General features: G+C 38.2%; 2 protein-coding genes across 2 annotated transcripts; both read left to right on the top strand.

Annotated features, from left to right (window-relative positions):
* The first annotated feature begins 1,659 nt into the window (after window positions 1-1,659).
* Window positions 1,660-12,108, top strand: LOC126376013 (neurogenic locus notch homolog protein 3). The gene is made up of 11 exons (XM_050023164.1): window positions 1,660-1,752; window positions 4,872-4,938; window positions 7,379-7,591; window positions 8,321-8,412; window positions 8,685-8,766; window positions 8,965-9,056; window positions 9,308-9,472; window positions 9,695-9,917; window positions 10,370-10,503; window positions 10,910-11,057; window positions 11,417-12,108. The coding sequence occupies exons 2-11, from the start codon at window positions 4,872-4,874 to the stop codon at window positions 11,644-11,646; spliced, it is 1,446 nt and encodes a 481-aa protein (XP_049879121.1). The 5' UTR covers window positions 1,660-1,752; the 3' UTR covers window positions 11,647-12,108.
* A 990-nt stretch (window positions 12,109-13,098) lies between these two features.
* Window positions 13,099-15,453, top strand: LOC126375995 (exocyst complex component 8). Its single transcript, XM_050023135.1, has one exon. It carries the CDS (start codon window positions 13,204-13,206, stop codon window positions 15,253-15,255), a length of 2,052 nt encoding a protein of 683 aa, XP_049879092.1. The 5' UTR covers window positions 13,099-13,203; the 3' UTR covers window positions 15,256-15,453.
* Window positions 15,454-15,479: the final 26 nt, after the last annotated feature.

The following is a 15,479-nucleotide window of genomic DNA, read 5'->3' as shown; positions in this document are numbered from 1 at the left end:
ATATTAAGATGATCTTCGTATTTACGAGTATGTACATGTGACAAAAAAACTAGATCAGGTATAAAAATAACTTAATTTAATTAATCGATTTTGGTACTGTCATCTTTTTCAGTCTGATAAATATTTTTATAGTTTGCAAATCAATACAATACAGCGTGTTAGTAGGGGGAATTCCACTTGATATCAACTCAGAATCATGTTCCCTCAATCCCATCCCTCAAAGTTTTCGTTACGATGTCACTAACACCTGTATACGTCACGTCAGAAAAAACAACCCAGTTACTCTAATTTTTGCCCTTTATTTTGTTTTCCCTAGTTTGCTTAGGGCATTACAGGCTTTGAATTGAATTTGAATTGAAAGTCCCGGTTGTTACTTACTTATATCTGTCAGGGGCCTACGGCGGCTCAGTAATAACCCTGACACCAGGGTTGATGGGGTTGGTAATTCACCTCACAATCCACACGATAGAAGAAGAAGTTACTCTAATAAACTGTTTGGCATTATGTGTGATTTTTATCAGTTAGGTGTTAGGAACTCGCCACTCTCTGGTAAGAAACCAGTAAGTATATCTACCTACTTACTATTACATTATGTGTATCTACAGATGAACCATACCTACGGGTCTTCGAAAAACTAGGGAAGTGTTAACAAGCAATGAACTCTAAATAGAAATAAAAACTAATCTTACGTAATCAAATGTGGGCCGAATGAATCAGATAGGAACTGACTGAAAAAAATAATAAACTGATTGCCAAAACATCATGCAAAATTTAGTCTTTACGACATATTTTTTTTAAGTAAAATCATCTGTAATAAATTGTGATCAGTTCAGAGGATGAGCTGCCTTTTATGGACCATTATTATGTTCCGATCACTCCATTAGACTTGTTTTGTTTATTTGATGGATTTATGCTAAAAAACACATTGGCATTGTTTCATGTTGATATATGTAGACACTTACATAAGTATTATATTAAAGTTAAATTTATTTAATTGTAAATATTAATATAACAATACGTCACAAAAACAAGTATTATATTTGTGTTAGACTTAAGTAACTTAGGACCTTAACTAAATCAGATACCTACTCATAAATATATGGATAGACTTTCGTTGGAAAGCAAACAGGACGTCAAAATTGAAATCATAGGTATTCTTAGCAACATTCATTGCTGAACATTATGTTAGGGACCGTCTTTCCCATTCAGCATCACTCCAAATATAATTGACGAAACCATGTTATTTATGTCGTTATGGATTAAGTTTGCTTTGCAACGGTAGATTTCCTTTTTAAATATTGTAACGGCTGCTCGTGTCCGCTGACTCAACATAATTATTTCGCCGTGTCCTTAGAGTTTAGTGAGAAATTGTAAAATTACGTCATTCTTCCTCAGACTTCGTCAGACTTACCGGTACTAAACTAAACGTTCTAAATAAGGCGCGAAAGTAAGGCGCATAGAAGAAATCTAACTATGAGCAAATCCTTTGTACCTGTACCTAGAAAATGATGCGATAACTAAACAATATGTACGGCCATCTAGAAATGAATAAAATGCAAGTAAACTACTTTGCACGATTTAAACATCTTAAGTCATATAGATAACTATGGGAAAAAACGTCCAAAAGCACAAGTTTCGCGGAAACACGCATATATGTATGCGAATTCGTAGAGCGTAGGCGCTACTCGGAGTATAAGGACGGTAGAAGTACTCAGAGTGTTGTTTTCCGCAACGAACACAGACAGAACAGACGTAAGTGGACAGTGCTGTGAATTAAAATATAATAATTTAAAACTAATACCGTGCAAAAGTGCTTATAAAATCGTGCATAATAATTGCAAAAATCCAAGCAGATTTGTGTTTAATCGGACTCTACATTACAAAGCGCGCGTATTTTTCAAAACTTTTTTATTCTCTATTTTTTTAGCTAGTGACGTTAAATAGGCAAAGGAAATACAAAATAACTGTCATTTTACTTTATAAATAAATAAGAGATTGTGTTAAAGTAATAATGGTTTAACAGTTAACTGTGGTGGAACAATTCTTACGTACTTACTTATTCGTATTACAAAACCTATTATTTTTAGTTATAAATAATTTAATATGTTGCCTGTGCCATTGTTATTATTTATGGTATTTACCTACATGATAAGATATATTTTAATATAATATAATATGCGATAGCCAACGTAAGTCCTATTTTGGTAATCACCGGCAATAGTAACATGCATTTATGAGTCATTGGTCAGCCTTGGACGAGACACTGACGCGGAATCATTCATCTTTTATTGACCATCTATAGCTACGTAGGACTTAGGTACTTAGTATATAAATTCTGTAGGTACCTATAGTCTATTTTACAATGCACTACGCATTTTGAGTTGCATAATAGGTAGGGTAGAGTACGTACTTGTTGCCCGGGGATTATATTTTCTTTCTTCACCAAAAACTTCACGACGCTTGGTTACTCGTAATTAGTTGATCATACGACACATGTATCTGTGACTACCCTAATTAGGAATATAGTCGTGAGTTTAGCTATGTGCCTATGTAATTTGTTAAAGTGTCGATTTAGTGTCTGCCTCTTAGCTGGGTAAATAAATAATGCAAAGGGTTCTCAACTATAGATGTAACGCCGGTTTAAAACCATTTATTTTAAACCATTTAAAGGTTTTAAATCGGTTGTTTTACATCTATATCTGTGACTACCCTAATTGGGAATATGGTCGTGAGCTTAGCTAGGTACCTACGTACTTTGTTAGTGTCGCTTCACTGTCTGCCTCTTAGCCGGATAAATAAATAATGCAAAGGGTTCTCAACCACCAGCGTTAGTAGTTTTAATACTGTTTGTATCTAATTATGTAGACTAATTTCAACATAATCGTCTACTTTGAATGGCAGTCACGGACCTACGTCGTATGAGGTTGATTACTAAATACAGGCGGAGTTGGTTTATTTTCATAATAAAGGATACACTGTTATACAGTAGGTAGGCAACACCTAACGATTGATCTCTTCTTACCAAATTAAGATACGGTTTAAGTACCTAAGTAATGCCCGTTTTCACCAACAATCCCTTAAATTAAGGGATTCCTTAGCCGAGTTTAAGGAGACCCTAACTAAAAAATGGTTTTCACCAACGTTTAAGTGTCACCTATGTTCTTAAGTGGTCACTTAAATTTAGGGTCCCGATTGTTCACTCCCTAGCCAGCCGTTAAGCAAAGTAACAATTTTTTTACCCCTTACTTAGGGTCACTTACTTAGAAATATGTTGAGGGCATGTTGGTGAAAACGGGCATTAGTATTATAACTTAGGCGATAGTTATTAACACTTCTACTCTACGATGATGCTTGTTACGTACCACTCTTGTTGTAAGACCATTCTTGATGCATAAACTCAGGTTAGATATAGGCGATCATGGTTTTATAAGTACAAACATTGCTTTATCATCCGTTTACTTCTTTTGTCCGGGTAAATTTACAATTACTTAATTCACGTAAAAAAAACATTTCTTTCGTGACGTAAGTGAGTATAAAACCTTACGTACAATGAAATATTGGGTTAGTTACATACATACATAAGATCAGGCCTATAATAATAAACTTTATTTTACTTAAAACAGGGTTCAGACATAATTTCTTAGTATAAGTAACGCATTATAAACTTAGTCTAGTGTTCACTAGTATCTGAACTAGGCCGAGCCTGTATCTCAGTTAGTCGGCGGGGTACGCAATGACCTCGGAATTGGAATTCTACCACTAACTACGATCCCGATAGACCACTTTCGCATCTTCCACTCTCATCAAACACTCCATACATGCTCGCCGGTTTAGAATACTCTTGACCTGGGCCTTTCTTTAACACGTTAACAGTCCCCATACAAGCGTTTCAAAACATGCCATATGTCCAAATGAGATATTATATTTTTTGGCTTTCGTTTGTTATTCAATGTGACATGTTTTTGACTTTTTCTATTTATAAGGTCTTTGGCTACAAGTCCTTTATGAAAATATCAACAAATTTTACGAGTCCGTGATTTGACAGCCCATAAAGCTGCACTGGTCTCGTGTACCTCATAGGGTACACGAACTCGGCGGAACCGCTCCCCGTGTGCCACATACGGTACACCGGACTGTTAACGTGTTAAAACGTCCTAAATCTGATCGCGGTAAGATAAGATATTTATTGCATTCCTGATGTTTTTTATAGAGGTCTTAAAAGTAGAGGAAAGTACATACAGAAACCTTGTAAGAGTACTACAATAACAACTTAAAATTATACACACTTAAAACAGAAAACCAAGAATAAAAATAATAAAGATTACTTAAGTTAAAAAAAATACGTACTTACACCTAGGCTGTCCTCTTTCAAATCTACCACTATTGAGGTCAATTAGGCTAGTTGGGTTCATGGAAACGCTACACGGTGTAAAGTCTTGATTGTATAATAATGCGATAATATTGGAGAATCCGAATCGATAAATCCCAAAACTCGTTTGGAAGTTATTTGTCACTAATTACTGTAATAAAGTAGGCAAGGCAACTCTAGATGACTCGTTACGTATTGTTCGCTCTTGCAAAGTGGTGGAAAAATATTGATTAAGTAGATAAATTCTAATTTGTATAATGTAGGTCAAGTTTATTTAAAGTACTTGATTAATAGAGTTAAACATTAAGTATGTATAAGTGGATGTGTTATGAATAATAACGTAGGTACCTACATTAGGAAGGAATATTTGGTTGAACTAACGCAGACACAAAAAAAGAGAAGATAATTTCTTGTCTTTGTAGGTAACATAATGTAATCCTAACCTACCCAATATTTAGAAACGGACTTGTAAGTAAGTACTTAATGTAGATTTTTGTTACAGATGGGTGGGAGGTTACTATGTTTAGCGCCAGTGGTGCTGCTCGCTTTCTTGCAAGTTGGCGTTGATGGTAAGTGGTTGGTGTGATTTCTCTTACTACTTCTTGGTTTAAAATTATAGTAAGAGAGCCGAGGTAGCCCAGTTGGTAGAACGCTTGTCTCTCACTTTGAGATGAGGAATAAGGGATTCTAGCACAGGCCTAAACCAATGATTGTCGAATTTGTTTTTGAATTCATGTTTGGATCATAAATTATTTTATCACGTGCTCAGTGGTGAAGGAAAACATCGTGAGGAACCCCACATTCCCGAGAAATGCATTTTCGTAGGTATGTGATCTAACCTGTATTGGGCTGGTTTTCCCTTCGCGGGTTGGAAGATCAGATAGGCAGTCGCTTCTGTAAAAAAGCGGACCTGTCAAATGTTCATATTAGGTATGCGGACCCTGTGAAAATTGGGATAATGCTAGAGAGATGACTTCTTGGCTTAAAATTGTAAAAAACACGCATAATTTTCACATTTAACCGTTGATGTTCTCCTTCGAATGATAATAATTATATTTTACGCGGCTACATCAATTTAAAAAAAGACTGATTTTCCTGGTGATTTTAATCCGTACCACGCATGCACAGCCCAATTGATAAATTTTCACGTGTGGGTCATTCAATGTGCCACCAGTAACACGTTCACTATGCATGAACCACATATGAGGCAATAAATTTGAAACCCGTAAGAGTATGTCCCATATGTGGGGTATATTTTCTCTTGCGGTAGTGTGTCTGTCTATGTACATAAATTCTAATGTGTATATCGAAAAATAACATTACACGTGAGGAGTTACACAGTGAACGTGTTACTACTAAGGTGGGTACCGAACCAACCATTCATTTAAGTGACATTGTTACTTATGAATGAATGAATTACTTAGTTGATAACCATTGTCCTTATTCACATGCTCCCAGATACTCGTTAATCCATACTCGGCTAACATTGATGTCATCTTCGAATTGTTATTATTTTATCCATCTTCAAACAAAACAATCGATGGTCAAGGTGACTTGGCTAGTTGGCAATATAAATAAATAATATTAATTGTTGAGGATCACCATATCTGGCAACATTTTGTGGGCGTGGTGAGCCTTATGCAGATCTAATAAGTAACCCGCAATAATATTGTTATATCGTCCGATTACATCATTGAACAAATGTTAGACGCGTTGACGTATCAAATTAACATCGAATGTGCGAAAAAGCTTCGTTAGTGAAGTATTAAAATAAGCAAGGGAACATATAAGAATAGGTAAGCGGGCATACAGAAAGGTGAACATCAGTTTCTACCTCTATAGGCATGGTACAAGAAAATACTTTTCTTTATTATACTTACCATGTATTAGGTATCTGTCAAAGTGAGAGACATTAAGTATCTGAACGTTTCCACATGTAAAACTTCTTGCCTAAAATGAAAACTTTGCTGCAACAATACTACGACACAATATAATTTGCTCGTAATCAACCAGTAATTCTGATCTGGCTTATGAATGAGTTTCGTCAGTTGAACTGAACTGCACCTGAGCGATTTGTCCATCACTCAATGACTAATTACTTACTTATTCAGGATGTCTTGGGCGACATTGCGAAAATTTGTAACCGACAATGGTTCAGCACATGCTGTTTGACCACGCGGAATCTACCCACATTGTAACATACACAATTACGCATTACAATCGAGCTTCCGACCTGGCCACAAGGACGAAGGTTGTTCGTGGGCGGTGTTTACATTCCTTCGCAGACTGTTACCAAGGTCCCTAATGGGTTTTTTGTTGCCGAGTCCATCATTATGTATATGGACTATGTAAATAAGTTTATTGTCTCCAAATTCGATCTTCCCTGTCAATACCGAAATCGGCTAATAAATGCTGTTATATACTTAGGTGTTTTATTAGTTTTGATTGGGTTAAATATACTTTGGATTTTTATAGAGCAGCTGTTATTTGTAGAATATCAATTTTATTTAAATCAACCTTTGTTTGTTTGTGATTGATTTGTTTATCGTCTGATTCTATAATTGTATTCATGATACATAAAGTTAATTATGCAAAGAGATCTATTTAGACATATTAGTCCTGTAAGTAACTAAAAGCCGTGGGTTTACACGTGCTTTATGTTTATTTACTAGGTCTACGGTCTCCTTAAGACTTCGTATTCGATGTGGCTTTAAGTTGTCTTCTGATTAAGTACTTGAAACTCTGCCCAATTCAGTATATGTATGTACTTACATGTGTTTTAATCATATAAACGAATTTATCTACCTCAAATCTTCTCTTGTGTGGGTTGTGAATTCAAAGACCAACTCAACAGTCGACCGTGGCTCATCCATTATTGACAGCTTAAAGTGTCTTCCGAAGGGGGTCCTCTTATTTTCGAACAGTCAGTGATCAGCCTGTAATGCCCTAGTCCTAAGCGTGTGATTTCCCTGCCTTACCTGATCTTATCTAGTCTTCGTTCGTTTGCAGCTCAGCGCTACTACAACTACTACCCGCGCAGCTACTATGGCCGCAACCTGTACGAGCACGGGCGCTCTATCTCCGACAACCAGGTGTCATGCGGCCCGCACACCTGCGGCGTTGGTGCCCACTGCACTCACGGCAGCGTGCGGCCCGTCTGCGCCTGCCTGCCCGGCTACTCTGGCGATCCTCTCTCACAGTGCATCAGGATTGAGTGTGTTGGTGAGTTCGAGGATTCGATTTATAATGACTAGTTACTAGGAGGCCTTTGGGTGGAAACTCTGGCAAGTTGGCAGGCCTGTTGCCTAAACACCCGCATTAACAGGCAATGGAGAAAAGTCGTGGAGTCAATATGCACCAAATCGGTTGATAGAGGGGAAAGGCCTGTGCCCAGCAGAGGGACATTAGAGTAAACAGCCTAATACATCCCAGCTAGATGTATGTTTGGAATTATATGACCAACTACTTATAAGGGAGTTCCCTTTTACTTATGTATTACTTAAGTATGTTTTATTGTATCTGCTAAGTTTTTTGCCCGAGTCAATTTAATTAGTAGGTATGCCACACGAAGACTTCTGAATCTATTGACGATTTATTGATTAATTATTTCTGTCCATACTCGGAACTCATCAGTGCTAATTGGCCCATGACGTAACACATTCGTTATAGACGAAGTATCTGATTATATTTTGAATCTCATTCAACAAACAACCTGCCAAGATGAAAAAATGGTGCTAACTGAAAAGGTTAACGTCGTTATGGTTGAGTTCGAGAATGACAGATAGTAGAAAACTACCTACCTACCTAAAGATATTGGATGGATGTAAGTTTGTGAGCTAAGTAGCTAACCTACCATACAAATAGTTCTGCGGCTACGGATCCGCCACCTGACGGACGGGGATTGGATAAGAATCGGACGTAGTATGAAAACGTTACATTGGCTTGTTCCAGACAACAGCGAATGCCGAAGCACCCAGACCTGCGTGAACCAGCACTGCGTCAACCCGTGTGACGGCACCTGCGGCGTCAATGCCAACTGTGATGTAAGTTACTATGATAGAATATCGTTTCGGAAGTACTGAGGTCATAGAAGCCATTTATGCATACACCGTCTCTCTGGTTATTTACAAGAAAATCCGTACCGCGATTTCTGGGTCGACAGAAAAGAAGAAAAGCGATGTAGAAAGAAAGTACTTACAATTATTTTTTCTAAAATAATAAAAATGTTCTTGGAATATTTTTAACATGATACTAGAGAGTCTGTTCCTTGTTGTCTTAAGCATTGCCTACATTTTTCATTGATTTCGTGTTCTAGGTTCGCAACCATATCCCGGTATGTTCCTGCCCAGCTGGATACACCGGCAATCCTTTCTCAGCCTGCAGAATCGCTGATCCAGGTGCAATATTGAATTTACTTACATCACTATCATCATCTCCGGTTGACTGAGGGGAGATCTATGCCCAGCTGTGAGACGTATATAGATTGTTTAAGTTATATTATGTACTATCACCTCCCTGCACTGTTGATTGTCTGATAGTTATCCAAGAATCTCTCATAACCTTACCTACCTTGACTTTATGTATATTTATTACAGAGGAAGCTTGCCATCCATCTCCCTGTGGCCCCAACACCAAGTGCCACGTCGCTAACAACCAAGCTATCTGCACCTGCCTGCCTGGATACAGAGTAAGTACGGTGTCTATCGTTCTTCCACTCTACCAGGTGATTGCTCTTAGCGCTCCTCATTTGTCCGGCTGTTGGCGGAAAATGACAAAAATGGTTGGCCTATGCTGTAACTTTAGAAGCACTTGTTCCCCAAGAAAGCGCCTGCTTAGCTGCTTGCAAAATATGTCTCTTTCGTCAACTTGAATCTTAAAAATAAGGGCTACTTACTTACTTTGTCGGTTTTGACTCTCATTGCGTCAATCTTCTTTCAGGGTAGTCCTCTAACCGGCTGTCGTCACGAGTGCGAGTCTGACGGCGAGTGCGGCGCGCAGCAGTCGTGTCGAGATTTCAAGTGCATCAGCCCCTGCAGCGATTGCGGAGTCAATGCTGACTGCGAGACCGTCGCTGCCCATCGCGCTGTCTGCAAGTGCCCGAGGGTAAGATGATCATAGGAAAAATAACCTAAGAATGAGTTGGCCATAGGCTAAGAAAGAACGCTGTAATTCTTGTGAAGCTATATTGAGGGTAATTATTGGCACATCGCGCTTAGATGCAATAGAATTGAAGAGTTATCTAACGATTAGTTATTGCACCGTCGCATACCTGACCAAAGATTTTAGGGAATCATGTTCAATCTTAACTGTTAACTTTTTTTACAGGGTTACTTTGGCGATCCCTACCGCATCTGCAGCCCTGAATGTTCGTCCGACGGCGAGTGCCCGAGCTACAAGCCCGCGTGTGTCTACAATGCCTGCATCAACCCTTGCACTAACGCTTGCGGTGTCAACGCCGACTGCAACCTTCGTGGACTGACCCCTGTCTGCTCTTGCCCTAGGAACATGACTGGAGATCCCTTCACATACTGCAGACCTTTCGAAGCCCGTAAGCGTTTAAAACAGTTTGTTGTTGTATTGTAACTGGAGGATTTCAGCAAGGTATTTGAATGATTGAATCACGGAATGTACTATAACGTAAAGATGAAAAAATATACTTAGTAGGTACGGTCACGAGTATTAATATGTATACACTTTGAAACCATGTCACATTAACTTTTTTGACAAATTAAACCGTAAGTCTCATTAAATGTCAAATATGATAGTGCGACAGGGTTCTAAAGTGGGTACATGATATTGCTCATGACTGTACTTAATTAAATAATTAATTAAACTTAATTTAATTTTCATAGTAAAAAGTATTAATATTATATTTATAAATCAAGTAAAAATGTTACAAAACCTCAATAGTAAGAAGACAATGCCGCTATATATAATGTAGTGTACCTCAGGGTTCGATATTGGGTCTTGTTCGTTATTTAATTGAACTTGTTTTTATAGGTGACCTGTGTGAGCCGAACCCTTGCGGAACCAACGCTAAATGCACCCCCGGACACGACCGCACTGGTGCTGAAAGACCCGTGTGCACCTGCCCTTCAGGGTACATCGGCAATGCTCTGGTCAACTGTGATAGAGTAAGTGAAATGTGAAAAAAATAATTCTTCGCAGTTTTCGCCAAATAAATCGTTAAGGGTAAGGGTCTAATTAAACGAGTTATGTACTTAATTCAGGACTAATGGTCATATAAGCAACCTGATACTACCTCAATAAGTGACATAGTAAGTACTTACTTACTTACCTAAGTACTTAAATAACTTGAACGTTAAGTAGGTACTCACGATTTGCTAAGTTCAATTACATGATCCCCTGTATCAAGATAACTAAATCCATCTTATGAGTGAGTTTGTTATCAAAGGCTAAGCAGTCCACCTAAACTAATTACATGTAGTTCCACATGCGCCCGCTCATTACGTATTAGTCGCGGGCGTGAGTTGATGTACCTGTGTCTATCATTTCTTTAAAATTTCTATTCAATTTCAGGGTGAATGCGAGTTAGATTCTCAGTGCCCGGACCACCTGGCGTGCGTGGGTTACCAGTGTGTCGACCCCTGCCTTGGCAACACGCAGTGCGGTTCCGGTGCCGTCTGTATGGGCAGGAGGCACATCGCTGTATGCACCTGTCCCAACGGTAAGGATTTCAAATATTATGATTATATTGTAGCTACTTAACTTTTCCCACTTTCGTTGTTTCCGTAAATGTTAACGTTCCTCGTTATTTAATTGTCAACAAGTTAATTTTAAAATAAATGAATAACCCGTGCGAATAAAATGGCATCTCGCAGGTATGCAATCCGTTTGACGTGCTGTCTACTTAATTCTATCGGGTTCTTGGCCGATGTAAAATTTTTAACCGGTTGTTTTTGCTTAAAATTGTATGCTTAAAAACGTGTATTCCATAAATTTTATGACTGTCGGTTATCCGTCCCTTTCTTTTTGTGTCTGTCGGAATCGAAGCCTTGTAGCTAATTTCCAAACCTTGTTTTCCAGGTCGTAACGGTGACGCTCTTGTGAACTGCTACGAGTCTCGGTCAGTGGCGGCTACCACCCGCTACTACAGATACAAGAGGAATGGCGATGGCACTGCTGCCGATAAGGACAAAGATACTTCCACTGATAAAGAGGTCGTTCCCGAGCCAGACACCCTGCCAGAAGCTCCCCTCGCCGTCGCTACGGAAACCAAAGCTGAACCCGAAACCCAAACGGAAAAGAAAGAATAAACACCACCCGGCATATTGTAACATAAAAAAATAAGAAAATATAAAAAAAACTTGTTTTAAATGGCAGTGAAAAGAATTACGCTTGATCTAATGGTTATAAACATATAGAATTGTTTACGATCGCGTAAAATTAAAATCTTTATAATCTCTTGCCTTGTCTTGTCTGTCTGTGAATTTTAAATTTGCAAACTTATAACGAATGACGATTTTTAAATGGCGACTAGCAATGTGTTCTTACTTATTCAAAATACTTAAATAAAATATTTCGACATAGCCAGGTACTGCTTGGGTACCGCTAATTACTTAATGACCTATTTATAAGTTTAAAATAATTATGCTGCCATTCACTTTGATGTTAACTATGAATAAAGTTGTTAAAAGATATCGTGTGCCATAACATTTATGGAAATAACATGTAAGGTTGTAAGTACCTCATTCTAATAAACATTTTTGAATTTAAAATTATTGTTTACTTACTTCTTTTGAATCTATTCTTCTCTAAAAGCCACACATTTACTTTAAATGTGACTATTTGAACTGACCTCCATTTATTATTATTACTTCTATGTTGAGACGAGTATCCAATGCATCGATCATCATAATCCAATAGGTCAAAGTAGGTCTTACTATAGAACATACTTACTTAGACCTTTCCTATCTGTCATGATTTTTATTCAAATTACCTGCTTAGTCTTTCATTCTTCCTCTACTGATAAACCCGAGAGTAATCATCGTCATCGTTATTAGCCAAAAGTAGTGCGGAATGGCACTGACCTAGAATTTTATGGGCCGCGCCCACTGTCTTACGTGTGCACGCGTAAGTTAGTGGGCTACCTACTCGGTAGCCTCCTACTTTAGCAATGGCAACCTTATGGCTGTGATAGTTTTAACATCGTCCGTGGGTTCGCGTCACGGATAGGGTAAGATTAGCACAGACAACTCTATGTACTTACCTATCTTTGACCTATCTACATACATATATAAAAGATAAACAACCTATACTTCCTACCCTACCTACCTCCCGCTGGCCACATGCCTCTCCTCAATCAACCGGAGGGAGTATGGAGCATATTCTACCACGCTACTCGACTGCGGGGTTGGTGGACCTATCTACAGAAATTAGTCAATTTACAGGTGTAGACGCTAAGCAGTCAAGTTTTTAAAATACCTGAGTATTAAAGATAAAGAGACCTTTACGTGTGAGTGTGAATGAAGTGGAGAAAGCGATTGTAGTTGATTAGTACGGAAGGACCAGTCCTACAATTAGGTATATCTAATAAATAAATACTTCGTTAGTATTATTTTTTCTTGTCATTTCATAACTTCATATCTTTTTCTGTTGGGAAATAATATTTCGGACGATTCTATAATATTTATCAAGTAGAAACAAAACGCGAGTAATACATTTATTTGGTTGACTCGCAGAAACGAAACGTAATTTTGACATTTAATTTTGATGGGTTGATACGTCCAATCGTTCGATTATCGAATGATGAGTGGAATACGTATTTTTTTACGATAAATACTATATAAAAGTGTAAATATTCAAGCAATAAGATGTCTGACATCAATATGGAGAAGTTCGCTGTGCCAGACTTCGTCCCCGAGCGGTATGTCAAGGAGTTAGCAAAGTCTTGCGTCGGGGGGGAGGAACTCACTCAGCAAAAGGATAAGATTCAAACTTTAGCTGAAGAAACCGCAAGTGCCCTGAAGAAGAATGTCTACGAGAACTATATGCAGTTCATCGAGACGGCGACGGAGATATCCCACCTAGAAGCCGAAATGTACAAGCTGTCTCACTTACTGAGTGAACAGCGTACGGTGCTGACAACGCTGTCCCACGCCTCAGTGCTGGGCAACGAGAACAACATATCTCGAGAGTCGCTCGACAACACCGACTTGGAGGCGGAGCGTGCAGAAGAACAACGTAAAAACAAGCTTAACCTTATTTCAGAAAAAGTTGAAAGCTGTATGAACCTCTTAGACGTTCCAGAAAGGACGTTACTGCACGAAGGCGATTTATTAGAGATAGATGCAGAAGAAAACACTGCCTTACAGAGAATGCATGTATACCTGTTCAATGACTGCCTTATGTTGACCTCTTGGATATCTAACCGTCGCGGTCCCATGAGATATAAGTTCCAAGCCAGTTATCCTATCAGTACTCTAGCTGTAGTTAATGTGCGGGATCTGGGTACTGTTAAACAAGCTTTTAAAGTGTTAGCATTCCCAGACACAAGAGTATTTCAATGTAATAGCTTGGCTATAAAAAAGGATTGGTTGGAAAAGTTTGATGTAGCTAAAAAGATGCATATTGAGAAAGAGAATTCTATACAGAAAAAGAAAGAGAGTCAAGAAAAACCTAAGGCTGAGTTGATGGAGTCACCTAGCCTGTCAGTAGAGGAGTTACCTTCCCCACAAGTAGCACCACTACCTGAGTGGTTAGCAGATGTCACAGAAGAGTTGGATGTATTGATTGTTGAGAGACATTTCCAAAAGACTTATGAACTGATGGTGTTGGCCCAGAAAGCTCTAAGCACTGATGAATTCAAATCCCACCCACAAAGAGCTGAAATATTGAAAAAAATTGAACAGAAACAGAAGGCATTAATTGAGATATTGTTGAAAGAGTTAGATGTGACTCACAACTGGAGTCCTAGGGGTGGCTTGCGGTCATCAAGATATCCTGTGCTAATACTCAATAAGTTCAACATGACTAGTCAGGCATGTGAGCTGTTTCTGGCCATATGTAGTCACACAGTCAAGGTGCATGTTAAAGGAGTCCAGTTGGAAGGCTCCATCAATAGTTATGTGAAGCAAGTGGGTGAAGTGTTCTTCTGCTCACTAAGTGATGCCTTAACAGAGTTTATATCTTTGTTCCCTAAGAACAAAGTTAGTGCTTTTGTAGTATGGGCTAGTATGCAGCTTAGGATCCTCATGAGTCAACTAATAAAACAAGTCTTCACTCCACAGTGCCCATTAGAGTCTATTTTAGAGTGTGTTCAAAGTCTAAGAGAGCAGTGTACATTGTTCTGTGAGTTTGGCCTTGATCTAAGATTTCAAATGAATAGTTGTTTACGGTCACCTATTATCAAAGCACTGAGGGAATATAAAGAAAAGATTGTTGATTCAATGAAAACAAAGGTAGCTGAAGATAAATGGACTCCAGTAGCTATGCATACTAAATTGGGAGTCCAGAAATTTTTAGCACAGATGGAAAATTTGGGCCTTATTTTAGCTAAGTTCATAATAAATGAGACATGGGTGGACTTATCTAGTAGTACTATATGGTTCGCTCAATCGGTTATTACGGTGCAGAAAGTTGGACTGGAACTGGTAACAAAGGACATGATGGATGTCCTAGACGAATGTATCTATGCTATATTCAACGCCCGCCTTATGCTCTCTCTGGGGAATGACTCTAGTTATGCACAGAATAATTACAAGTTCATACTGGATACAGTGTTGCCTATGATGCTCAGACGTTATAGGGAGGATGTTGGCTATGAGAATGAGAAGCTCACAGCTCTAGCTAAGAAATTTGGTGTAAATGTGGTGCCACCCAAGAAGTCTAACATCACAAAATATACAAGTAACGAGTATTTATGAGAATGGTCATTGGTCAATACATAATAACAATATGATGTTGGTGTATGAAATTATTTTTATTATGCTGAAGCTTTAATACTGTAAAATATAGATGATAAGCATGCAGGATTTTTGTAAGTTTATTTAAAAACTGATCAAATTAAAGTTTATATCAAGTTATCAATATAAAATTTTAATAAACCAAGAATAATGGTTCAATGGTTTTAATTGACATTCCTATAATT

Source organism: Pectinophora gossypiella, chromosome 20 (genome assembly GCF_024362695.1).
Source record: "Pectinophora gossypiella chromosome 20, ilPecGoss1.1, whole genome shotgun sequence".
In the NCBI taxonomy this organism is placed as follows: domain Eukaryota; kingdom Metazoa; phylum Arthropoda; class Insecta; order Lepidoptera; family Gelechiidae; genus Pectinophora; species Pectinophora gossypiella.
The sequence above is the reverse complement of the archived record's forward strand: the minus strand, read 5'-3'. Positions and strand labels throughout refer to the sequence as shown.